At 40.0% G+C, this 27,615-nt stretch overlaps 2 protein-coding genes across 4 annotated transcripts in view; one reads left to right on the top strand and one right to left on the bottom strand.

The window, feature by feature from the left end:
- The window catches only part of adamtsl2 (ADAMTS-like 2), a 74,071-nt gene extending 64,055 nt beyond the window's left edge, over window positions 1–10,016 (top strand). For both annotated transcript variants that reach the window (XM_073052248.1, XM_073052249.1), the window contains exons 18-19: window positions 6,290–6,434; window positions 8,144–10,016. In XM_073052248.1, coding sequence (XP_072908349.1) covers window positions 6,290–6,434; window positions 8,144–8,262 — 264 coding nt within the window. In that variant the 3' untranslated portion in view covers window positions 8,263–10,016. The remainder of the gene's footprint in view (window positions 1–6,289; window positions 6,435–8,143) is intronic.
- Window positions 10,017–14,101: 4,085 nt separating this feature from the next.
- LOC140730090 (protein FAM163B-like) lies at window positions 14,102–27,577 on the bottom strand. Of its 2 annotated transcripts, none has more exons than XM_073050225.1 (3): window positions 27,392–27,577; window positions 15,971–16,086; window positions 14,102–15,314 (listed from the first exon to the last, which is right to left on the bottom strand). In XM_073050225.1, exons 2-3 carry the CDS (start codon window positions 16,061–16,063, stop codon window positions 14,958–14,960), a joined length of 450 nt encoding a protein of 149 aa, XP_072906326.1. In that variant the 5' UTR covers window positions 16,064–16,086; window positions 27,392–27,577; the 3' UTR covers window positions 14,102–14,957. The 2 variants fall into 2 exon arrangements, with proteins under 2 accessions (XP_072906326.1, XP_072906325.1); XM_073050224.1 differs by lacking the exon at window positions 27,392–27,577 and adding an exon at window positions 17,531–17,633.
- Window positions 27,578–27,615: the final 38 nt, after the last annotated feature.

Here is a 27,615-nt window from a genome sequence, read left to right on the forward strand (position 1 = left end):
AAACCATCACTTTCATAGGGAAAAAGTGTAAAAGCCAGAAATAGCATCAAAGAACATTATCCTTGACATTGATGTGTTTTAACACACCATTCAAATAGCTCACACGTGATAGTATTTCTACTCTTATTATCTTATATTTTCCTTAAATATGATTTAACCAAACTTGAAAGCAGTTTCAAAACTTTCAGCCTTTGAAATAAAGATAATGACAGTAAAGATAACCAGAAGTCATGATACATGTTGGTACCAACAACATAGGCAGGAAGAAGGATGAGGTCCTGAAGTGTGAGTTTCGGGAACTAGGCAGAAAGCTGAAGAACAGGACCTCAAGGGTGGCTTTCTCAGGATTGCTGCCAGTGCTACATGATAGTGATGGTAAGAATTGGAGGAGATGGCAGTTGAATGCGTGGCTGAGGAGTTGGTGCAGGGGGCAGGGTTTTATATTTTTGGATCATTGGGATTTCTTCTGGGGAAGGTGAAACCTGTACAGATTGGATGGGTTGCACCTGAACTCGAGGGGGATCTGCTAGCATGGTTCAGGAGGGTTTAAACTAATTTGCGAGGGGGATGGGACCCAGAGCGATAGAGCAGTGAAAGAAGTGCATGGAGTAAAGCCAGATCTAACATGTAGAGAGGCTTTGAGGAAAGAGAAGCAGATTAAAGGGTGTAAAGGTAGTAAGGTAGAAGGGCTAAAGTGCGTGTACTTCAATGCAAGAAGCATCAGGAACAAAGGTGATGAACTGAGAGCTTGGATACATACATGGAATTGTGATGTAGTGGCCATTACAGAGACTTGGCTGGCACTAGGGCAGGAATGGATTCTCAATATTCCTGGATTTCAGTGCTTTAAAAGGGATAGAGAAGGGGGAAAAGGGGAGGAGGGGTGGCATTACTGGTCAGGGATACCATTTCAACTACAGAAAGGGTGGGTAGTGTAGCAGGATCCTCTTTTGAGTCAGTATGGGTAGAATTCAAGAACAGGAAGGGAGCAGTTACTCTATTGGGGGTATTCTTTAGGCCCCCTGGTAGCAGCAGAGATACCGAGGAGCAGATTGAGAGGCAGATTTTGGAAAGGTGCAAAAATAACAGGGTTGTTATCATGGGTGACTTTAACTTCCCTAATATTGATTGGCACCTGATTAGTTCCAAGGGTTTGGACCGGGCAGAGTTTGTTAAGTGTGTCCAGGACGGATTCCTGTCACAGTATGTTGACAGGCCAACTAGGGGGAATGCCATACTAGATCTAGTATTAGGTAACGAACCGGGTCAGGTCACAGATCTCTCAGTGGGTGAGCATCTGGGGGACAGTGACCACCACTCCCTGGCCTTTAGCATTATCATGGAAAAGGATAGAATCAGAGAGGACAGGGAAATTTTTAATTGAGGAAGGGCAAATTATGAGGCTATAAGGCTAGAACTTGCGGGTGTGAATTGGGATGATGTTTTTGCAGGGAAATGTTCTATGGACATGTGGTCATTGTTTAAGGATCTCTTGCAGGATGTTAGGGATAAATTTGTCCCGGTGAGGAAGATAAAGAATGGTAGGGTGAAGGAACCATGGGTGACAAGCGAGGTGGAAAATCTAGTCAGGTGGAAGAAGGCAGCATACATGAGGTTTAGGAAGCAAGGATCAGATGGGTCTATTGAGGAATATAGGGTAGCAAGAAAGGAGCTTAAGAAGGGGCTGAGGAGAGCAAGAAGGGGGCATGAGAAGGCCTTGGCGAGTAGGGTAAAGGAAAACCCCAAGGCATTCTTCAGCGAGGTGCTCAATGAGTACTTCTCTTATGTATTCACCAGTGAGAGGGAACTAGATGACGATGAGGCCAATATGAGTGAAGATGATGTTCTGCAGCATGTTGTAATTAAGGGAGAGGAGGTGTTGGAGTTGTTAAAATACATTAGGACGGATAAGTCCCCGGAGCCTGACAGAATATTCCCCAGGCTGCTCCACGAGGCGAGGGAAGAGATTGCTGAGCCTCTGGCTAGGATCTTTATGTCCTCGTTGTCCACAGGAATGGTACCGGACGATTGGAGGGAGGCGAATGTTGTCCCCTTGTTCAAAAAAGGTAGTAGAGATAGTCCGGGTAATTATAGACCAGTGAGCCTTACATCTGTGGTGGGAAAGCTGTTGGAAAAGATTCTTAGAAATAGGATCTGTGAGCATTTAGAGAATCATGGTCTGATCAGGGACAGTCAGCATGGCTTTGTGAAGGGCAGATCCTGTTTAACAAGCCTGATAGAGTTCTTTGAGGAGGTGACCAGGCATATAGATGAGGGTAGTGCAGTGGATGTGATCTACATGGATTTTAGTAAGGCATTTGACAAGATTCCACACAGTAGGCTTATTCAGAAAGTCAGAAGGCATGGGATCCAGGTAAGTCTGGCCAGGTGGATTCAGAATTGGCTTGCCTGCAGAAGGCAGAGGGTCATGGTGGAGGGAGTACATTCAGATTGGAGGGTTGTGACTAGTGGTGTCCCACAAGGATCTGTTCTGGGACTTCTACTTTTCGTGATTTTTATTAACGACCTGGATGTGGGGATAGAAGGGTGGGTTGGCAAGTTTTCAGACGACACAAAGGTTGGTGGTGTTGTAGATAGTGTAGAGGATTGTCGAAGATTGCAGAGAGACATTGATAGGATGAAAAGTGGGCTGAGAAGTGGCAGATGGAGTTCAACCCGGAGAAGTGTGAGGTGGTACACTTTGGAAGGACAAACTCCAAGGCAGAGTACAAAGTAAATGGCAGGATACTTGGTAGTGTGGAGGAGCAGAGGGATCTGGGGGTACTTGTCCACAGATCCCTGAAAGTTGCCTCACAGGTAGATAGGGTAGTTAAGAAAGCTTATAGTGTGTTAACTTTCATAAGTCAAGGGATAGAGTTTAAGAGTCGCGATGTAATGATGCAGCTCTATAAAACTCTGGTTAGGCCACACTTGGAGTACTGTGTCCATTTCTGGTCGCCTCACTATAGGAAGGATGTGGAAGCATCGGAAAGGGTACAAAGGAGATTTACCAGGACGCTGCCTAGTTTAGAGAGTATGGATTATGATTAGAGATTAAGGGAGCTAGAGCTTCTCTCTTTGGAGAGAAGGAGGATGAGAGGAGACATGATAGAGGTATACAAGATATTAAAAAGGAATAGATAGAGTGGCTAGCCAGTGCCTCTTCCTCAGGGCACCACTGCTCAGTACAAGAGGACATGGCTTTAAGGTAAGGGGAGGGAAGTTCAAGGGGGATATTAGAGGAAGGTTTTTAACTCAGAGAGTGGTTGGTGCGTGGAATGCACTGCCTGGGTCAGTGGTGGAGGCAGATACACTAGTGAAGTTTAAGAGAACACTAGACAGGTATATGGAGGAATTTAAGGTGGGGGTTATATGGGAGGCAGGGTTTGAAGGTTGGCACAACATTGTGGGCCGAAGGGCCTGTAATGTGCTGTATTGTTCTATGTTCTATAATTCCAGAATGACATAAATATTTATGTAAAGAAGTGCTTCCTAATTTTATATGTATATTGCTGAGCTCTAATCATGTGATTGTAGCCTTTGTTCTGGATTTCTCACCTTTACCAAATGACTTTTTATTATTTTAAAACATCAGTTGGATTACCTGTAGACTATTTAACCTCAAGGAAAAATTCTTTAAACTCAAGGGAATAAAAGATAAGTTCCTCACAGTTTATCTTAACTCCAAGAATTCCATTGGATTTAGACTGTGCCCTATCCAATACTGGTATATCCTTACTGATGTGCAGTATCCAAAACTGATTGCATCTAAAGCTCAACTTTCCCTCAACGTACCTTTTAGTTATTCTGTTCCTATCTTCTAGCTTTTAGTGATTTTTGTAGCAGGACCCTTTTAGCTCCCATATCCTAATATCAGATCATTAAAAGCATTTTTTGTCACCCTTCAACCCAAGGTTAATTATCTCAAACTTTCTGCATTGAACTCCACTGACCTGTGTATTGCCCGCTCATTTCTTCTATCTCTTTGTTACTTCTTGCTCACATTTATATAACTAATCAAGCCTGCATGTTAAAAGTTGGCAATACAGTCTTCACAGCCAAGGTCAATTACAGGTATCTGGGGAATGTCCCTTGTTACATTCCCTCTTGGAGTGCATTCTGGTTATCCTTCCTCTTGTGTATTTTTGGTGTATTAAAACTTGTTTCACTTTGTGCTAACAACAAATAACAACAGGAAATTGTACAAAATGACTTTTGGCTAGAAGTCTGCCATTTGGAAATATCCTAAAAAAATTTTGAGTCCGTGTGACCTTGAGCAGAGTGATTACAGATCTTTCTGCATAATTTACTGACCTCTGATGACAGGATTAGAAAACTAATTTGGAAATGCATTTTTATCAGAGATGTTTATGTAGGATATCCTACCAATGAAGTAGTACTGTTCACTAAGCAACACACACAAAATGCTGGAGGAACTCAGCAGGCCAGGCAGTCCTGCTGAACAGTCTTGGCCTGAAACGTCAACTATACTCTTTTCCATAGATGTTGTCTGGCTTGCTGAGTTCCTCCAGCATTTTGTGTGTTTTGCTTGGATTTCCAGCATCTGCAGATTTTCTCTTCTTTGTGGCTCTTCACTAAGCTTGACTTTATATTGAGAAACAATGCTAATGACCCCTCTAGTAATGGAGGTCTGCCATTAGTGTCACTACCAAGATACCCGTGAAATGTGCATCTCAGCAGCTAACTGATAGAGAAACACTCTGTTTACGTGCTCTACAGAATTCCGAGCAGCCTGCAGTTAGTTCTGATGTTGCCAAGCCTGGTCTCTAGATGTCTGATGAACATCTATGAAGAAAGTAAGGAAGGCAACAACAAAGTGCTTTTAATTTCACTGAGATTATTCCACAATGGTTGTAGTAAGGAACTTTAAGATCTTTTTACATTAGTGTGAACATTACATGAATAATCACATCATTTCACATGCCTAATGGAATAAAAGGTTAGGTATGCTAACTTGGAAGTACACAGAAATTATGTTCCAATTTCATATTGGTGAGATTTTTCCCAGAAATGTTCACTATACAATCTAGAATCACTTGAATTTTGCATGAGTATTACTTGAAAAGGCACATGATGCTTAACTTTTTAATCTCTGCATTCCATCTACAAATTACCAAGACATCTGAACATTACTTTTAGTTAATTGCAATCTTTGACATCTTTGTAATAGTCCCTTGTACTAACTTTGTCAAGTGCTACTGGAAATCTGTATGACCCTGTTTCATGATATTCAGCTAGCTTTAATGAGACATAACTAAATCTATGGTGAAACGTTGATCAATCTATACCTGTTTGATAACTCAGTTAATATCTTTAATGTTACATCACAACAGTTTTTGTTTACCAATAGTAAACTGATAGAAATTGATATTTTCCTCCTCTTTTAAGCTAATGAAGTTGGCACTTGAAGTTTTCCAGTCTGAAGGGACAATTTTTCAGCACATTTCCCCACCGGTCCCTTTAATACCTTAGAATGGAAGTATGGAAGTTATTTGGTCCTGAACATCTAAACTGTTTTTAGTCCTCTTTTTATAACTTTTACTTTTCTTAGTTTACTAATATTTCAACATCCTCCATCTGTTTCAGCTCCTTACTACTCTGATTTGTAAATTCTTGTAGCATTCCCGTCATGAGCAGCTGAAAAGTTATCATTGAGTTTTGAAGAGGACTAATTTTATTGAAACATTTAATATTCTGAGATAGGTAACTCTGTCTTTTGTCACTCTATATTCTGTTTCTACTAATGGACTTAGAAGATTAGGGAGATCTTTTAAAACTGAGGTAAATAGGAACTTACAGAAGGTGGTTAATTTCTGGAATTTTGTTTTCAGGAGGTCTGTGGCTAAATTATTGAGGGTATTTATAGAGAAAGTAGAATATTCCTGATAGATCAGGGAATGGAAAGCTCTGGGAAACTGACACAGAAGAGATGAGGCATGAGCTATGCTCATATTGAATGCTGAGGCAGCCTTGAGGGGCCAAGTGGTCTTCTCTTTCTCCTTCTCCTGCTTTCTTATATTCTTGTGTTCTATCACAACTTTCAGGAGATCTGTAGGCTATTTCCCCACCAGGATCTTGAATCCTTTATATTGATTGGTTCAGCCTTTTGTCAACATTAGTTATTCACTACATTTCTTAATTTTCATGTTCTTAATTACTTGCTAAATAATGTACATGCATAGGTATCTAAAATATGTCAAACTTTGCTCATAGATTTCTTGTTGCTGCACTCGTTTATTTAACAATATATTTTGTCACTTTTCTACAGTGCACTAAAACTTGTGGTGTTGGAATTAGAATGCGTGATGTAAAATGTTATCAGGGAAAAGAAATTGTCCGAGGATGTGATCCTCTTTTGAAACCAGTTGCACAACAAAGCTGTGATCTCCAGCCCTGTCCTACCCAACCCCCAGGTAATAGTGCATACAGTAAATTCTATTGTGCTGTGCTTTTGACACATTTAACAATTAATTTGTATTGTATATTTACATTTGAAACCTGACTTCAAAGTCAAAAACAAGCATACGTGAGTATTGTTTGTGTACTTTAGATCAGTGACTGAAATTGGAGTGACTGATTCTGGAGAGGAGGTAACACAGGTTAAACAATTTCTTAGTTGTCCTGTAGATTAACTCCATTATGGTAGGGAGCCCATTGGAGGTAAGATGCTGTGGTGAACTACATATACCTGTCTGGACACGCCCCCCCCCCCCCCCCCCTGCTGACTGCTCCTGTGGCTGCTCCCACTGACCATGGCTCCTCCCACAGACCCCGGTATAAAGGCGATTGGGGCCTGAGCCCTGGCTCTCAGTCTCCAGGATGTAGCATGGTGGTCAATTGCTGCTTGTTCTTTCTTCCAGTCAATAAAAGCCGATATCTCGCCTCACGTCTCAGAGAGTTATTGATGGTGCATCAGATGCACCATTGCAAATTGGGAAAAGCTGGGGGATAGAACTACTGGGGACATGTTAATTAAGTTCATCATGCCCCCAAATGTGCCAATGTTATGCAGCATTCCCTCAGTACCAGGCCAAGATATGGGCTGCTGATAGCAATAGTATCAGATCAACAAGCTCAGTGCAGTGCTCATGTCCACACTACAGCCATGTATTTATCCACATGCTCACTTGTACCTTCAACACAATGGGTGTCAGCAACTTGTCCAGTCCATAGCACTGTAGAGAAACATTCTCCTGACCTCTTACACTCAGAAGAACATTTATAATAATTACCTCAAACTAGACTCATACTCGCACACCAACTGAATTTGGGAACATACATTGGTGTGGCAGTCTGCTTTTTAATTCTCATTCCTACATAATCGTCTTATTCACAATGTGGCTTCATGACAGTAACTTTCATTATCTACAGACCTTTATTGTATAATAATGCAAAATGCTTGTCTTAATTTATTCTCAAGTTGTCTGCAATACCAGAAAGTCACTTAAATTGTATATCCTTAATTTCTGAAGCTGATGGCAGATTATGCCTATAGTTCCTGAGTTTTAAAATGGTTCTACAGGGATGTCATGTAAACTGAGATTAACCCGTAGCACAGGAGATTCTGAAGATGTTAGAAATCCAGAGCAACACACGCAAAATACTGAAAGAACTCAGTAGGTCTGGCAGCATTTATGGAAATGAATAAACAGTCAACGTTCCTTCAGCATTTTGTATATTTTGCTCGAAAATAACCCAATAGATCAAGCTATAATGAATCTTGTTTTAGTCACATTGCTATGTCTCTTGGAAGGGAATTTGAAGATAATGGTGCTCTTGTGCTGCTTAAAATGCTTAAGCTTGGGGGAGAGTGATGTCATCAAAATAACCTTGAGTTGTTGTGTTGTTGCGTGCCACCAAAAATATGACTAGACCATCTTTAGTGATCTTGTTGTTTCCTGTGTTATTTCTGTTCAGTATTGTGAATCCATCAGCATCTTGACTGGCAGTTTGTGCAATCTTAGTCTCAGAACTGGGCTCTGAATTTGACCCTTCAGGTTGATGACCAAAAGATCGGATTTCAACACACCAGCGAAAGGATTAAAACTGTATTATTTTTATTTCACTTAAGACAAGTTGACAGCTCCTTAAGATACTGACTATCACAATTATTGTTCCACAGATGACAGTTGTCAAGATCAACTTGGGACTAACTGTGTGCTGGCAATAAAAGTCAATCTGTGCTCTCACTGGTATTACAGTAAGGCATGCTGCAGGTCTTGTAGAACTGCTAATTCATAGTACAGACACCAGAATAATTGTATCTTTCAACATGTGAACAAAAGAATGATGTGTCTGGTGAAATTAGTTATATTACAAGGATTTAGTGTTCTTTTTCTATCAGGAGCCCTTACTTGATTATTGCAATGCCATCAAGCTGCACAAGAACTCTGTGAAACTGTCAGGTTTCCTGGATACATAAAGCTGATAGTCCCCAAAGTCCACACCAACATATATATCTACATATCAGTAAAATGATAAAGCTAGCATATTCCATTCACACTATCTTATAAATTATTATAGTACAAGGCCATTCCAACTAGTGCTATTGAACACCAAGACATGGTTGTGGGAACAATGGTATTAGCTCTGCAAGTTATCATGCAAGATGAGCTAGCACAATGATAATTCCTTATTAATTTAATGTGATTCTGTATTACATGCTAAATGATAGAATAGGTAATGTTTTAACCTTGATATTTTCATACAGTATGTGTCTTTAATACACTGATTACAAATATTTTTCACATAGTAATGGAGCATAGCTCCCAAAAGGGCAGACAAGGCATCCAGTATCAGAGGTGCTGATCACTAAAGTACTCCTATCCTCAATGCATTGCCTTTGCCTCAGTCAGTTCAACCCCTCAGCTTTAGTCAACTTTCCCTTATGCCACCTGTAGCACTCAGTCTTTGGGATTACTGTTAATTCAATACTTAGGTTTCTGCTTCTTTCTGGAATCCTTTTTGTATCCACTGTTGTCAGTGAATTTTAAATTCGAGGCAGTACCATAAAGATCTGTGTTGTGGCAGCACTTAACATTTCAGCAGCTAGTGAAACTGCTGATGCTATTCTCAGAACTCTCAGCCCTGATATTGTATAACTTTCAATCAAAAATAGAATGAATTAGTTTGTCCAGCTATCACCTCTGTTTTACAATCTTTAGTAATAATATTTAGTTCCTCTTACTTTTCACAGATGAAGTGTTCTAAAACCTACAAACTACTTTTTATAAAGAACCCAGTATAATTGCCAGGGACAGATTGTCATGTGAGGTACAGATTATGACAGTAAAAATCATCTAGAAAATATTAGTAATAAATTCAGCTTTTTACCGTAAAGTCAAAGAATTTAGATTTGTCTTTAGTAATGACTTTACCTGTTTCAGATTTTAACATGCATCATGATTAAGAATTAAAATTGGAACCATTGCCTCCACCTGAAAATAACTTCTGGTCTGTTATACTGTACCTGCCAATATTTGTGTAAAGTTTATGTAACATCTAACCTAGAAACACTCAAAAAACCAACCAACCAATTAATTTTGCTGTCAACATGATGCAAAAATAAATATTCCAAGGTGTCCCCTTCCTCCTTGTGATTATAGGTAACAAAGTATCTTAAAGTTGATTTATCATCTGAAAGTTCCCAGCTGTTTCACTTTCTCTTATTACTGATATCGTGCAGACGTTTTTTTATAAAGAAAATAATATTCTTTTACTGTTTTAACTCGTATTCCTGTGCCAGAAAACCCAGGCTGACTGTTGCAAATATGCTTATATTTAATAGCTTGTAATCTGTAATTTTATAATTATTATTATTAATGACGAAGTGATTTCCTTTTTTCCAGATGCATTTTATGAATCAGATATACTGTTAAAGTCTTAAGTTTTAACCCAGTGCAAAATATTTATCCGGGCCACTTGGAATTAGGGAAACTGGAAAAAAGAAAATTGCGATATTGTATGTACAGTGTATATATTTTAAAACCAGTACATCATGAAATGTAATAATGAAATAAAATGTTTTGTCTATTAAGAAGTGTTTTATCATTTATTTTGTACAATGTCTGTTATATTTCAGAGATGAGATACGGATATCTCTCTGTTTTGAACTGATTCAACAGTATCCAGAAACAGATAAATAATATCCACTAAAAGTCACCTATCCCTGAGATAGAATCACAATCTTTGAATTTATGAAGATTCCTGGAAATCTGAAAATTGGGCCATGAATTGATAAATAGTCCAATTAGGTTGAAATAAGGTTTGGCCTGCATACATTTTGAATAGAAGTCACATTCAAATCCAGCCAAAGAAACATGTTGTCAAAATCAAACTCCAAACACAAAGGCTTCAGATGCTGGAAATCCAAAGCAACACACACAAAATGCTGGAGGAACTTAGCAAGTCAGGCAGCAAATAAACAGTCAAAATTTTGGGCCGAGATCTTGTTTTAGTCCTGAAGAAGAGTCTAAACCAAAACGTCAACTATCTAATCATTTCCATAGTTGCTGCCTGACCTGCTGACCAAACTCTGCTTCTTCTCCACCCTTGGCTCCAGGTTGATTCTGTCAGTAAGTATCGCTTCCCCAACATCAAAAATGCAAAAGATCCATTCAGTTTACATGGCCCCACTCCACTTCCATCCCATTCAATCAACTTAGTATGCTGTTTGCACAGCTTGTTTGATGTGCAGCCACAAACTTCCCTTCCCTTACCAGACAATTATCAAGATTGTGTTCTTTGCCTTTATTGTCCAACCAGCCTTCCCCACCTTCAGTTTCTCTATTAATGAAACTTTATCCACACCTCCATTGCCTTGTAAATCAGTGCCCTCATTTTTGTCCTTTAGAAAATTTATTGGTAGAGCCTTTCTGAATCTCAAACCAAATTACTGCACTCTTGATTGAAAGCATTATAGACACTGCACATGCTGGAAATGCTTGGCAAATCAGACACCGACTGTGGAGAAAGACAGTTTACATTTCAGGCCTAAGATCCTTCAAAACTGGAAAAGTAAGAAAACACATTTTTAAACTCCAAGGAGGGATGGAGAGAACAGATCTTTGATGGGTAGAAGCCAAGGTCGTTCTGTTGGCACACTGGTTTATTTTCAGGTATTTCAGCAATCCTCCATTATCAGAGTTGAAAAATTTCTGTGTTGCTTAACTACAACCATTTTACTAGAATAACATATATCTACAGTGCTAGAAATTCTAAAGAGATCTGTACAAAGTTCAAAACTATTAATTTAATGTGAAGATTTTGTTGACTTAAAACTGGTCTCTAAAGTAACCGTTGTCTTCTAAGGGGTGTCCCTGAGATTGTGAAAAATGCATAAATTTTCCTTTTTGCCACGGGTGCACAATTTTTATGTGCATTGACAACACCCAACTGTATTCTCATTAATTCTTTTTTCTGCCATAGGAAAATCTCTCAGTTCCTACATCTGAACCTGTTGACTCTTGGCAATTCCATTATCTCTTTCCTTCTTCCTTATATACATGCACACTATTGAATTGATTCATTAAGCTCAAAAATGTTAACAATAAGATTTTTTCTAATGCAATTCTGATCATCTATAATTACGAATTATATGTACTTTGATGCAACATTCTATGGAAGTAATCAGAACATTCTAACCTGCACACTCTCAGTAATTACGACTTGCTTTTTGTAGATAGTAGAGTACAATTGCTGTTAATAATATTAGTAATCAATGACCCTCTTTGCCAAAAATAGTTTGAGCATAAGTATCTTAACCCTATAGTAAAGATGGCTCCTTTGACCATAGGGTAAAAATTTTAAATTTCTGCTATTCTTTAGCCACCTTGCAGTCATTATTATTTAAGAATAAATACTTTGAACTGAGACACTACAAAAGTCAGAAATAAAATCATCGCTCCTGCCTTTCCTCTATCATTTATTGCCTGGTATTCATTGCAATATGAATATTGCATTGTTCCAACTTGGTCATGTTGAACAGAAGTTTGGAAAATGTTTGCAGGAATTACTGTACAATGCATTTACCCAAACCTGCTTAACTCAGTGTAGAAAACATATAAGATTTATTCTCTCACCTCATTATCCTGATATCAGCATCTACCCAATACAAACTATACTTAGCACGTATCCACAAGGTGCAATCATATAAGTGGCTAGCAGTAGTTCAAACCAAAGTAGTACTGCACCTCTTAAAGATAAATGCTCTTTTCACAACTTCACATGTTTATGAAGTTCAGAACAAGTTAAAAGGGAGGTCATCCTTTTTCATCACAGCTGGACTCTTTGGTAGATAAGAAGGAGAGAGGTCATCTCATTGTAGCCAAGTTCCCTAAATCCAAGAGAGGAGGTTGTAATGAAGGTTAATGCTAAGATTGAAACCCTGGAGATATGGGTGCACTTCCCATAATAAGTTTGGTGCCCTCAATACATGATTAGGATCATTGAAAGCATCAGATTCTCTTCTTGATAGCTGTCTCTCAAGTCCCACATGGTGTACACTTCATATTGCATGCCCATATCAATTGCTTGAGGATTAGGATTTTTTCCAAACAAATGCATTTCACTTCCTCAGGCACATCCATACATTATACCTGGCGCCAGAGGATACTGAGCCTCCTTTTGGGGAATAATGTGGGCTAAGTAACTGAAATGGCAGTTGAGGAGGCAGACACTTTGGGTCCAATGGTCATGAATCTATTAGTTTTTAAATAGGGGAAAAAATAGAGCTGCCAGCAAAAGTGGTAGGCACAAGTTTGATTTCAACAGTTAAGAGAAATTTGGATAAGTACATGGATGGGAGGAGTATGGAAGGCTATGTTCCAGGTGCAGGTTGATGGTCTAGGCAGAATAATAGTTTGGCATAGACTAGAAGTGCTCTATGACCCTAGGTCCACAGTCCTGAGCTGGACAGGGCCAACTATGAAGGCATTAGACAGGATCCATCTGGAGTCAACTAGGAGACTCTATTTAAAGGCAACGGAACAGTTAGCAACTTGGGGGCTTTTAAGAGTGTTGTATCAAGAGTCCAGGGGCAGCATATTCCTGTTAGGGTGAAGGGTAGACACACCAAGTTCAAGGAACCCTGGCTGATGAAAGATATTGAGGCTCTAGTAAGGAAAAAAAGGAAGCATACATCACATTTCGGCGGCTGGGTATGAATGAATCCCTCAATTAATATAGAAGTTTTAGACCGGGCTTATGAGAGAAATCAAGAGGACAAAAAGAGGGTATGATATGAATTTGACTGGCAGGTTTAACAATAATCCCAAGAGGTTCTTAAATTCAATTAAAAGGATGTCAATGGAGAGATTAGGTCCTAATCTCTTAATGGAAAGATTAAAGACCATCAGGGCCACTTGTGTGTAGAGCCACAGGAGATGATTGAGGATTTAAATGTCTATTTCCCCTGTATTTACTGAGATAATTAAGGATGTTGAAGAATGAGAGTACTCAGTAGTGAAGTCTTAGAGCATAGAATTATTATGAGAAAGGAGGTATTTGCAGCCTTGAAGGGCAAATCCCCAGTGCTTGACCAAATGCATCCCTACACTTTATGGAAAGCCAGAGAACAGAAGCCCTAGGATAGATGGTTGCTTCAATGATAGCCTCTAGCAAAGTTCCAGAAGAGTAGAGGGTAACTAGTGTTCAAAAAAGGTAGCAAGGACAGGCCAGGGAACTACAGGTCGATGATCCTGACTTCAGTTGCAGTGAAGTTACTGGAGGGAATCCTGAGGGACAAAATCTACCATCACTTGGATAGTCAGGACCTGGTAGGAATAGTCAGCATGGTTTTGTGTGTGTGATGGAAACATATAATAGTGGAATTTAGACACGTACATGACTTATGCACAAGAACTGAGATGAGGACACAGATGGCATGCACACACATGATGCCTAGGCAGTGGCAGGTCCAGCTAATATCCTGAATAAAATATCATGGAACACAGTTCCTACCTTCTTGCACATTGCTTATAGCAGTATACTGTGACTCAGTGGAAAGATCCATTTTAACACATATAGACATCAGGTTCCAATGTTCCAGCTTCTATTGCAATACATACTAAAACCACTCCCTTGGTGCTGAAATGGAAATACTCCCTTTGGAAATCAGTTGGAAATACTCCCTTTGGGTGCTGAAACTTAGATTGACAGAGGCAGCTGAATGCCTATAATTTCCTTGCACTAGTGTAGAGAGAACCCTGAGTGGGTAAATTACTGCAGGTGTACATGTAAAAAAATAAAAATAAGTTTAAATTTGAACTAGACAGTAACTTTTTGTTGTTTTGCAGAATGCCTTCTTGCTATTACTGCTCCTTTTCCAGATTTCCCCCACAAAATCTCTTTCATTCAAATTCCTGCAGAAAGATTGTAAACTAAGAGAACAAGTATATTTATTATGAATCTATCACTGATAAAGTGCTGAATGGTAATGTACTTCTGATTTACAAATTTTCTGGTTTATTTATGTGCCTTGAACAATAATGTTCCTATACAATGTTGAATTAATCAGTGTCACAAATACATCATCAGCCATGTACTAACTCCTGTCACATAATTAGATCAGACATACTGAATAACATATAACAAGATTAGCAGCCATCAAAAGTAATAAGAAAAATCACGGCAATTTATCCAGTCCATTTATCGGTTTTAAAATTCACACTTCATCAAATAAATCTCCTTCATTAGAAAATAAATATATAAATACATCAATAACTTTTTATTTAAATTACATTTTTTTTATATCCAGACGATTCTTTTTGTAATGTGAGTAATTGGTTCTTTCTTGTTTGGGATTGCAAGAATTTTACTGATGCTTTTGGAATTGCATTCATTGTTTCCATCCATTTTCTCATAAAATGTACAAACTAATGGTCTAATTTTGTTCTATAAAGCAGCTGTGGTAGAAAAACCATAAATAACAAACCTCTTTACACATCAGTGCTGATACTTCGACTTCTACTAAAAGTGTCTCTGGCCATCTTGACCCTGCCTAGGGGCAGTTCCTGGGGATTCGTCAGCATTTCTAAATCCTCCTCACTGACAGAGGTGTAGCTCATGTTCTCACCCCCATTCCGAATCTCTTCAATCTGATGTACATAGAAGAGTGGCTTGCAGTTGGAACAGAAAGGTCTGGACTGGAAGTGATCTTGGGGGTAGGCTACAGAGCCAAAGTGAAATCCATTTCCAGCACTGTAGTTGTAGTAGGTAGCTGGCAGATGTGGGTGGACTGCAAAATCAGGCTCCTCCTCATCTCCATCCCATTCCTCTCGCTTACAGCAATAATACTGAATAAAAACACAAACAGTAAAATTTACAGAGTACTGAATGCTTAACAAGCTGGGATGCAGGGAAGAGATTGAGTATTTCCTTTTCCTACTGACTACTGCATCTCTTCTCTGATGACATGGATCAGTTGGAACAGCGATAGGGACAAGGAAATTAGAGAGCAGTGAGCCTTAGTGGTAGGAAATTCCTAGAGAAGATTCTCAGGGACAGGATTTGCTCACATTTAGAAAAACATTTTAAGCTACAGTTCCAGACTTTCCAGTGTGTGATTATTCCCATAAACACAGTTCCTTGCAGAGGGTAAACTTCGCCTGATATTTACCCTAAATCAAAAACACTTTTAAGATGGCAACCTTTTAGAACAGAGGTGAGGAGGAATTTTTTTAGCCAGAGAGTAGTGAATCTGTGGAATGCTCTGCCGCAAACTGTGGAGGCCAAGTCCATGGGTATACTTAAAGTGGAAGTTGATAGTTTACTGATTGGTCAGGGCATCAAAGGATATAGCGTATGGCAGGTGTATGGGGTTGAGTGGGATCCAGGATCAGCCATGATGGAATGGCAGAGCAGATGTGATGGGCTGAATGGCCTAATTCTGATCCTGTATCTTATGGTCTCATGGCTGTACTTTGGCTTAGTAAGTTTCTCTGATACTGACCTGCAGGCGGCAATAACACAACACGATTATTATACAGAGAAGGATAATCGTAGCCAATATTCCTCCAGTGATGACTACAGTCCCGGCTGTCATTCGACCAGCTCGCCATTAACAGCCTGAAATGGAAAGAGCAGGAAATTTCAAGGAGTGGAGTGAAAGTGGGAGACCTTTAGATATAAGACACATCATAAAATATTGAACTGAAGGTCAGATGATTTAAAGTTGAGTGCAAACAATTTTTGACTGTTTCTGTACACAGGAGCCAGCAGTCATTCAGCTGAAACCAACCCATATCACACTGCTCCTTCCAAAGCTTGGTCAATCAGCTCATCACTGTCATGGTCAATCCTTTTGCCATGTATGGCCAAAATACTCCATTCCCAGTTACGGTTAAAAGTCATACTCATACTCATATGGTCAACCCTATTCAAGACCACAATCAATCATTCAATTTCCAGTCAATCCCAATTCTCAGCCATAACCAATCCCATAAGTAGTGATAATCATCCCATTCCCAGACATAGTCAATCCCAATCCATGGCATGGTGACTCCTATTCCAAACACGGTCTTGGTCAATTCTATTCCCAACTGTGTTTAATTAATTCCACTTCCAACTGCAAACAATCACAATACCATCCATAGTTAACCCATTCCCGGCTTTGATTAATCATGTACCCATCGTGATTAATCCCATTTCTGTCCATGGCAATCAGTCCCAATCACACTCCCCGACTGGGAATTAAACTGATTGACAATGGCTGATGCACTTCTCAGTTTAATTCCCAGTCATAGTCAATACACTGAGAGAAAATCATTTGGATTTTACTGGTTATTCGTTACAACAGTTGGAGTAGGAGATGTTGGGGTGAAGAGGTAGAAGTGTTTTGTTTTCCTCGGCTCAATGGGATGTGCCCTGCACAATTGCTCTCATTGGCGGGGTCGTCTATACAAATCAGTGATTAGACAATAAAAGGGCAAGTTCCATAAACCAGCTATAATCCAAGCAGGCAGCAGTAAAGGAAGATTTACTAATTAGTACTCGGTCTGTGCTGTGTGATGGGCATGATGCTCCTTACTTTCAAACAATCATACTGCACAAAGGAAGGCACCCAGCCCATTGAGCAGGACAAGGGTAAGCTGTTCCGAGGATCATTTAGATTTAGCTTCATTTCCCGGTCATTAAGCATTTATTTTCACATACTTCCTTTCTGAGTAGCAATCAAAATCCTTTTGATGTTTATTATTGTCTTCAATAACAGCCGCCTTTATTAATTATTTCATATCTAATTGTCCTCCATTTGGAATCCCTTCTGCCTTCCCTCCACTGGAGCTTTCTGTGTCTGTTAAGTTTGGGTGTTGCTCACTGTCCCTGCATGGTCTTTGCTTGTGTAATGATCAATTAGAAACTATCTGACATCATGGTGGAATGACAGCTTCGATCATCAGCTTCCTCGGCATAAACACATAGTCCATGATTAGATGACAAGTACAAGACTTACTCAGACAATGAACACCGGAAACATAGAGGCCAGACCACAAACAGCAACACAGAATATTACCTGCCACTTTCAGGGTAAGATTCGGGCCAGCTTTCCCACACTGGCACCTGAAATACCCGTCACATCACAAAATGATCACAAACCACAAATACTCCTGTGTTAGTTACAGGCTGGAAAATATAAACAGCACATCTGGAACCACAGTGGCCATCACCACCTGCTGGAGGTACCAATACATTACACCATGCCGTCATGCCAGTTCCATCCAATCACCATTCTCTCCTGCCTCTGTGGTTATGGAAGGCTGCGCTGCCTCCCAGTTACCATGGTAACAGTGATGCAACAATCTTCTCACAAGCAAAAACTCGGAGCATATTTGTTCCTGAACAACATGACTCAGTGCTGTTGGGATGCCACCCATGGTCAAGTGCTGGATTTAGAATGCAGGCTCAAATTTAACCCTGTCTTTCATAATCCAGGAGTCTGACCATTGATACTGCTGGCTTGTTAACAACTCTAACCTGCTCTTGTGACCAGATGGCGGGGGGCAAAAACTTTAGAAAGAAAATAAAAATAGGTATCTCAGTAGCATCGTTAAATTTATAGATTTACACACCACATTCAGCTCAGTGCTAACAACCCTGACTGGTAAAACAAAATTGTTATGGAAACAGCAATGAAGAATCCTTCTACATCTGAGTGTAATGGTATTCCTGAGTTGCTACCCAGAATTTGCATGACTGACAGTGGTGAAAAATGAGAGGAAGCTACTGACATGATGAAGGAAGCCCTGAACACCGCTAGAGACGGAGGACCTTCATTGCTGCCCTAGATGCCAGCGGAAGAACAGGAAGTAAATAAAAATTACACAACACAGAAACAGGCCCTCAGCCCAACTCATTCATGCCACTCAAGCTGTCCACCCAAGCTAATCCCGTTTGCCTATGTTGGGCCCATTTTTCTCTAAACCTTTCCTATCCAGGTACTTATCAAAATGTATTGTATCATCTCAGTAGCTTCCTCTAGTAGCTCATTCCATATATCCCCCACCTGATGTGTGAAGAAGTTGCACCCCAAGTCCCTTTTAAATCTTTCCCTTCTCACCTTAAACCCGTGCCGTTTAGCTTTAGACCCCAACCCTTGGGAAGCAGGCTGTGTCCTTTTATATCCAAACTATAACTTTAAAATAATTGACCCATTAGTCAACAAGACAAAGAAGATTGCTATCAACTTCAGGAAAGCTAGCACCTTTCACACTCCTCTTTACATCAGCAGCACTGCAGTGGAAACTGCGAGCAGATGCAAACTCCTGGGAGCAAACATCTTGCACAAACTCTCAAAATCCAAGAACACATCCTACACAATCACAAAGCTCACCAATGCCTCTACATTCTGAGGAGGCTGACGAGAGCTGGGCTATGCACATCAATACTCACGTCCTTCTACAGGTGCACAGTAGAGAGCACCCTGACAAGCTGCATTACTGCACGGTACGGAAAATGTACTGCAGCAAACAGGAAGGCTCTAAAATTGGTAATCAAAATTGCCCAATGTGTCACCAACACCAGCCTACATGCCATCAAGAACATACATAGAGAAAGGTGCCAGAAAAATGCAAGAAATATCCTGAAGGATCTACCCACTCTGCTCATGGACTGTTTGTCCCACTCCCATCAGGAAGGAGGCTACACAGCATCCACACCAGACCCAGCGGACTCAAAACCAAGATACAATCTCCGAGCAGTAAGACTGATCAACACAAACAAGAGAAAATCTGCAGATGCTGGAAATCCAAGCAACGCACACAAAATGCTGGATGAACTCAACAGGCCAGGCAGTATCTGTGGAAATGAGTAAACAGTCGATGTTTCAGGCCGACTGTAGAAGAACAGCTGAGGAATAGATCTGAAAGGTCGGGAGAGGGAAGGGGAGACTGATTGACACCTGCACCCAGTGACCCACCCCACCACAACCCCCATCCACCACTTTATCATTTCCTGTCAGAATCCCCTTATGTACAGACATTCCTGTAACTAGTGTCACATTATGTACATAAAATAAATCTATGTATACAGTATAAGCTATCTCATGCACTTACTGTTTTTATTTTATTATTGTGTTCTTTGTACCATTTCCTTTCCAATGAAACAAGGATGAAGGAAGTATCACTATTCTGCTCAATATGGGGCTGATGAGTTTTTAAAGATGGATTCTAACACTTTATGGATATCACTAAATCATCATTATTTGGGCCACATATCTAAGTAAAGATGTGCTGACATTGGAGAAGGTCCAGAGGTTGTTTATGAGAATGATCCCAGGAATGTAAGAGTTAACATATGAGGAGTGTTTGATGGCTCACTGGAGTTCAGAGAATCAGGGTGGATCTCATTGAAGCTTACTGAATATTGAAGTGTATATATAGAGTGGACATTGAGAGGAGCCTATGGCCATAGTGCATAACCTCAGAATGGAAGGATGTTCCTTTAGAACAGAGGTAAGGAAGAATTTATTTAGCCATAGGGTGGTGAAGCTTTGAAATTCATTGCCACAAACGGCTGTGGAGGCCAAGCCATTGGGTATATTTAAAGCAGAGTTTGATCTGTTCATGATTAGTAAGGGCATGAAAAGTTAAGGGGAGAAGACAAGAGAAGGCCAAAAAAAACAGCCATAATCAAATGGCGGAGCAGACTCGATATGCCGAATGCCTAATTCTGTTCAGATGTCTTGTGGTCTTTACAGACTGGTAAAGAAAATGAGACTTTTTGTTTCCCATCACATCTTACGTGAGGAACGAGTCTCAAACAGGGTATGATAACACTACTGTTCACACTTCCTCCAGAAATGATGCATAGTTCACAAAGGAGGGTGCTTGACAACAATTTCCATGGCAACCACGCTAAAATGGGCTACAGCTCACCCTCAATTAACATAAAATTTGAAATTATACTTTTAGCTGGAGTGTTTATGTTACAGGTTGTTTATTGTTTCAGTATAAGATCTATTGGGAAAACAGTTTTTTTACCATTGTAATACTGCTCAAAAATATATTTAACCTTTAATCTATCAACACAAAGTTCCCCAAAACCAATGCTCTCCAGAAATGTACTCATCAGCACTGTACTCCAGTCTTATATACCCATCAGCCCTGTACTATAATTGTCCTGTGAAGGTGCTATGCCCCCATATACTGCTGTTATATAGAAGTAATCCCCTGCCCCAACTGTCCTATAACCAAACGTTATACAGTGACAGATCTCTGTCCACCGCCACGGTAACACACTCATTCAGTATTAGAGTGTTTAGCCCTGCTGCCGCAAAAATAGATGGACAGAGTAAATGGAACCATAAATTAGTTAGCCTGATAGTGTGTGATGGGAAAAAGTTAAAATTAATTATAAGTGACACAGTATTAGGTGTCGGGAAATACAGCATAATTAGAATGATTCAGCATGCCTTGTGCAGGGAACATACTTTTGACGATTCCATTACAGATTTTGAGGGTGTAGCTGACAGGTGAATCAGGGCAAACCACCCAATGTTACATATTTGGACTTTTGAGGAAGAATTTGAAAGCCTGATATAAAGAAAAAGGGATCATTTAAATGGGGATAAAATATTAACACAATAGCATTTTGGTTAATGGACTGAAAACAGCAAGTAAGAATAAATACTGCGGGTGATTTTCTGATTAGCTGTAACTGGTGGAATGCCGCAAGATTTGCAGAGGCTTTTACCTGCATATGGATTGAATCATATTGACCTCATGGCTGTGTCCTGAGGTCATTAACTTTTCTTTGATACGCATTATAATTTATTTTTGTTAACAAACCAATTCTGAGTGGTTAAACAGAGTATGTGATTCCTTAGCTTCCTTCTGGATAGCTCACCAGGTGTGAAAGTTCTTGGATTATGGAGTGCATAGATCAAGACAATTCAGTCATCAGTGTGTCAGTGATCAACCGATTCAGGAGGATCCTTTTGTTCTTACATTGTATTTGCTTGGATTCTTGAGTAAATTATAACCAAAAACATACAAGTGGTATTAAATTTTATTTTGAACACACTAAATCAATATCTATCATTGGAGAAACTTGTGCTATTTTCATATTTCTCATGCTTTCCTTACAATTACCCACAGCCTCTACCTCTCCTCACTGAAGCCTCTTTAAGCCAAAACCTTAAGCTCCCCACTCTAAAACTAGCTCGCTCCAGCAATGGCCATTTCACTTAAACCTAACTTCTTTTTGTTTAAAGAATGCCAAGTGCCCAATTCCATAGCACACAGAATATGTCAACTGGCCCCACTCGCTTATTTCAAATCTCACTCTGATTGTCCCAACTAGCCATGCTCGCTTTTTCAAATCACGTTCTCACTAAACACAATCCAATAGCTCCAAGCGGTCTGTGGCATATGGAGTGTCCCAACGAGTGATTGTAGAGAAAAATTCAGACAGTTCAGCCTCTTGGCATTTGGGTTGAGGTAGTAAACTAGATTTGTGAGAGAAGTCAGACTGTGGTAGTGGGTGGTTGCCTCACTGACTGGAGGCCTGTGACTAGGTGTGTGCCACAGACAACGGTGCTGTGTAGTTGTTATTTGTCATCTACAGTGCCTATAAAAAGTATTCATTTCCACCCCCAAGAAGTCTTCATGTTTGATTGTCTTGCAACATTGAATCACAATGGATTTAATTTGGCTTTTTTGACACTGATCAATAGAAAAAGACTTGTGTCAAAGTGAAAACAGATCTCTATAAAGTGATCTAAATTAATTACAAATATAAAACACAAGATAATTGATTGCATAAGTATTCATTCCTTTAATATAACACACTAAATCATCACTGGTGTAGCCATTTGGTTTTAGAAGTCACATCATTAGTTAAATGGAGATCATCTGTGTGCAGTCAACGTGTTTCAATTGATTGTAGTAAAAATACACCTGTATCGGGGAGGCCTGACTGCTGGTGAGTCAGTATCCTGGCAAAAAACTACACCATGAAGACAAAAGAACATTCCAAGCAGCTCCATGAACAGGTTTAATCAAAGCACAAGTCAGGTGATGGATACAAGAAAATTTCCAAGTCACTGAATATTCCATGGAATACAGTTAAGTCAATCATCAAGAAATGGAAAGAATCTGGCTAGAGCAGGCCATCCTCAAAAACTGAGTGACCATGCAAGAAGGGGACTAGTGAGAGAGGCCACCAAGAGACCTATGACAACTCTGGGGGAGTTACAAGCTTCAGTGGCTGAGATGGGAGAGACTGTGTATACAACAATTGTTGCCTGGGTGCTTCACCAGTCACAGCATTAAGGGAGAGTGGCAAAGAGAAAGCCACTGTTGAAAAAAACTCACATGAAATCTCAGCTAGAGTTTGCTAGAAGGCCTGTGGGAGGCTTTGAAGTCAGCTGGATGAAGGTTCTATGGTTTGATTAAACCAAAATTGAGCGTTTTTGGCCATGAGACTAAATGCTATGTTTGGCGTAGGCCAAATGCAACACATCATCATACCATCCCTACTGTGAAGCACGCTGGTGGCTGCATCGTGCTGTGGAGATGTTTCACTGCAGCAGGCCCTGGAAGGCTTGTGAAGGTAGAGGGTAAAGTAAATGCAGCAAAATACAGGGAAATCCTGGAAGAAAACCTGATGTAGTCTGCAAGAGAGTTGTGACTTGGGAGATTTGTTTTCCAGTAAGACAATAACCCCAGGCATAAAGCCAAAGCCACACAGGAATGGCTTATAAACAACAAAGTTAATGTCCTGGAGTGGCCAAATCAGAGTTCAGGCTTCAATCCAGTTGAGAATCTGGACTTGAAAAGGGTTGTTCACTCATGATCCCCATGCAATCTGACAGAGCTTGAGCAGTTTTGTGAAGAAGAATGGTGAAAAATTGCAGTGTCCAGATGCGTAAAGCTAATAGAGACCTATCCACACAGACTTGAGGCTGTAATTGCTGCCAAAGGTGCATCTAGTAAATACTGATTTGAAGGGTGTGAGAATGCAATCAATTATTTTGTGTTTAATAATTGTAATAAATTTAGACTGATTTGTAGAAATTGGTTTTCACTTTGACACAAAAGAGACTTTTCTGTTGATCTGTGTCAAAAAAGCCAAATTAAGTCCACTGTGATTCAATGTTGTAAAACAATAAAACATGAAAACTTCCAAGGAGAGTGATATTGTTATAGACACTGTATATTAATGATCTTGACAATAATGTGATAAACAGGATCAGCAAATTTGCAGATGACACCAAGGTTGGGGGTATAGTTGAAGGCTATAAAAGCTTGTGGTGGGATCTGGACCAGCTGGAAAAATGGACTGAAAATTAACAGATGGAATTTAACGCAGACAAGTGTGAGGTGTTGCACTTTGAGAGGACAAAGCAATGTAGGACTTGCCCAGTAAATGGTAGGGCACTGAGGAGTGTGGTAGAACAGAGGGATATGGGAATTCAGATTCATAATTCTTTGAAGGTGGCATCACAGGTACATACGGTCATAAAGAGAGCTTTTGGTACATTTTTCATAAATCAGAATATTGAGTACAGGAGTTATGTTAAAGTTATATAAGATGTTACTGGGGCCTAATTTGGAGTATTGTATGCAGTTTTAGTCACCTACCTACAGGAAAGATATCAAGATTGAAAAAGAACAGTGAACATTTTCACAGATATTACCAGTACTTGAGGAACTGAGTTATAGGGAAAGGCTCAATAGGTTAGGACTTTATTAATAGTTTGGCACAGACTAGATGGACTGAAAGGCCTTTTTCTGAGTTGTAGTTTTCTTTCATCTCTATGACTAGAAGTAATTTACTGGGTCAATTAATCTACCAACCAGCAAGTTTTTGTAATGTGGGAAGAAACCTTAGCATCCACCAGAAATCCATGTAGATACAAGGAGAACACGTGAATTCCATACACTAGGACTGAACCTGGATCTTTGGAACTGTGAAGTGGCAGCACCAACTGCTGTGTCATCGTACTGACCTTCACCTTAACCTTCATTGGAGCTTTTAATCTGTTGAATCCTGGTTTCTATTTCCTGTTTTTATTAAAAAACTGAGTAGCATCGCCTCATTCCTGAGCTCATGAGCCACATCTGAAGCACTTCTTCTGATTCCTAGTCTTATCAGGTTAGATGAGATTATCAAAATGAATAAATTGAGATAGCAAAGGAAATCTAATTATTGATTTGTAGAACATTGAATAAACTTGGAAGATGCAGTGGGACCTTTATCGAGCTAATGGATCAACAAGCAAAATGTCGAGGAAGTTAAGAGGTCAGGCTGCGTCTTTGGAGGGAAATGGACAGATGTCATCTTAGATCAAGACTCTCCATCTGGACTGAAAGACAGAGGGGAGACAGTCAGTATAAAGAGCAAGTAGCAAGAGCTGGCAAGTGATAGGTGGATCCAGGTGAGGATGGAGAAGTGAAGAGCAGTAATATCAACAGAAGCTGGGAGCTGATTGGTGGAGGCAACAAAGGGCTGCAGGTAATGGACTCTGATAGGAAAGGAAGGTGGAGCATGGAATCAAGTAAAGGACGTGGTGGGCATATGGGGGCCAATGTGTGGGTGATAGACAGATGGAACGGGTGGCGGCAAAGAAAGAAACAGGGTGAAAGGGTGCTGAGTGAGTGCAGGATGAAGTGGTAGATCAGGACGAGAGGGGAGCGGGATGATGAAGGAGCAGTTTACCAGAAATGCTCATGCTGTCAGACTGTAGACCATCCAGGGAGAACATGAGGCACTGTTCATCTGGTTTTGTTTAGCCTCATCCTGGCTATAGAGGTAATGGAAGCAAGCAGATTGGTGTGGGAATAGGGAGGGGGATTAAAATGTCCGGCAGCTGGAAGCTCCAGGAGGCCACGGTGAATAGAGGCAGGTGCTTAACAAAGCAGACACCCAGTCTGCATCCATTCTTACTGATATAGAGAAGACCACTTCGAGAACACTAGATGCAATAAGGTTAGAGGAAATGCATGTGAGTGTATGCCTCACGTGGTTTAGGGCCCTGGATGGTAGGGAGGAGGAGTAGGGACAGGTGTTGCATCTCGTTCAGTGTCTGGGAAGTTGAAGGGATGGATGGGGAGAGTTGAGTAAACCAGGGAGTCCTGAAGAAGGCTGTCTGATAGTGTTTAGTGAAACTGGGCAATAGATCTTCAAATGAAGGATAAAGCTGAGAGTTTGAATGTGATCTTGAATCGTGCTCTGCAGCATACAGAAGGTCAAATCAGGTCTTGTCTGTGACTCCACTTAGTCAGTTTAACCATGGCAAATTGATCACAAGCCAAACTTACTTAGCTTCATTATTAAATTTGCATCATTATTTTACAGTCAAATCATGTAAAAATACAAATTGTGCATCATGCTTTGTCTAAGTCATTTATCTCTGAGTCCAGAAATAAATTCTTTCATCTTTGCACCAGGGAAGTGATATTCCCTTGCTAACAACGTTGCTGAAGTTGGGTTCCCAGTTTCTATGCCTCCTCTGATATCTGGCATAGCTGCTTTGCCTCAGGATCTTCAGGATACACAGAGAGAGGTCTTCATGAAGCCAGTAATTGGGTACTGGACAATTTCCACGACTCCAAATGAAGACATTGGGGTCAAATATAAGTTAGGTTCCAGACAAGATGGCTTTCTATCCAATGGATTCCGGCAATAGCCAGTGAGAAATGTTTCAATTTAACAGTTGGGAAGAGCCTAGCACTGCATAAGAGAAAGAGTTTATGGATATTGATTAGATTTTAGATTCCCTGGGAGTGGTGGATTGGTATAAGCAAATAAGCTAAACTTTCAAATTCGAGAGAGCTGCTGAGGCAGAAATTATATTGTATGGAAGGAGTACCTTTGTAGACAAGATTCAGTCTTTATGATGACGTGAATTGGTTTCCATAGCCAGAGGAATGTGGAGTGAGGTAGAGAGGTGGCGTTTACAAAGTCTTTTTCCCTTACAGGGTTTTGCCCCTCCCATGTAATAAATAGACTCCTGGGGATGGAATGAAATGACTTGGGGGTGGTGGGAGGTGAGGTGGAAGGGATAGGTGAAGAGATATTTTCCTCCTTTTCAATTCAGTATGTTCACAAAGGCAATGAGATTTCTTGCTCTCATATCAGTAGTTCATACTTTGATCAATCATCCTACGTGCCTCTTAATAAAATACTGACAAGATTTAACGGACACCTCAATACCCCAGTGAACCTAGAACCTAGTTGGTGCAGGCCTGGTCCCGGGAGTGCCTTCAGGCATTACCAGTCTGGACTGGATTAGGTACTCTGTCCTGACTTTCGGTAAGTCTCAATAAGTCCCAGTCGCTCCAGTCTTTTTATTGATAACAAGTCACATCTTCAATAAACCCTATTAAACTTGGCAAATGTAGCCCAGTTTTAATAAATTTGCTCTCAGTTTTGATTAAGTCTTTCAATTAATGTAAACCAAAAGATGGATTCTAAAAGTTTGTGCACATAAGGCTCGACTAACTGATTTACAGCAGGCTGGCTCATTCTTCTGTCTGTTCCACACAGTAAAATGGATATATGTAATCATTAAACATATATACTACATGTACTCATATTATGCATTAAGAACATACAAACAGTATAGACAAATCACATATACACTATACACAAGCATTACACATTAACAACTCACAACCATCACATGGAAAATGTATACATTACACATTGAACACACAGAAATGTTACATGTTGAGCAAAGATTATATCTATGAATTTTATACATTAAACCCGTGGGCACTATGTAGTTTAAACATGTGTAAGCTAAACATTAAGATAACATAAACACTACAGAAAATACATAGCTATTTTCATGTATATTACAATTTGAACACATATATTAAACATGCATTAATACATATAAATGTTTTGGCCAATTTGTCGTTGGACTCACCACTGCAGCCGTTTTGATCTGTCTTTGATTGTCTATAATTCAGTTTGATTGAGAACCAGGCTTCTGTTGCTAGGTGATGAGAATAAGGTGGGTGTCTGTGAAGTGCTAAGAAGCCTCAATCTGATGGCTCAGAGACTCAGACTTCTCCCTGCTCAATCTGGCCTCTCACTGGGACTGGCTCTGCGTTTGCCAGAGAGTGGGGTCTCACAATCTGGAAATGAAAT

The sequence above is a fragment of the Hemitrygon akajei genome, chromosome 7, assembly GCF_048418815.1.
Source record: "Hemitrygon akajei chromosome 7, sHemAka1.3, whole genome shotgun sequence".
NCBI classification, from domain to species: domain Eukaryota; kingdom Metazoa; phylum Chordata; class Chondrichthyes; order Myliobatiformes; family Dasyatidae; genus Hemitrygon; species Hemitrygon akajei.

Excerpts from the sequence above, each read along its gene's own strand:
- LOC140730090 (XM_073050225.1), bottom strand. The coding sequence starts at position 16,063 with ATGACAGCCGGGACTGTAGTCATCACTGGAGGAATATTGGCTACGATT. Across the intron at positions 15,315-15,970 it reads TGTGTTATTGCCGCCTGCAG|TATTATTGCTGTAAGCGAGA; the intron begins GTCAGTATCAGA and ends GTTTTTATTCAG.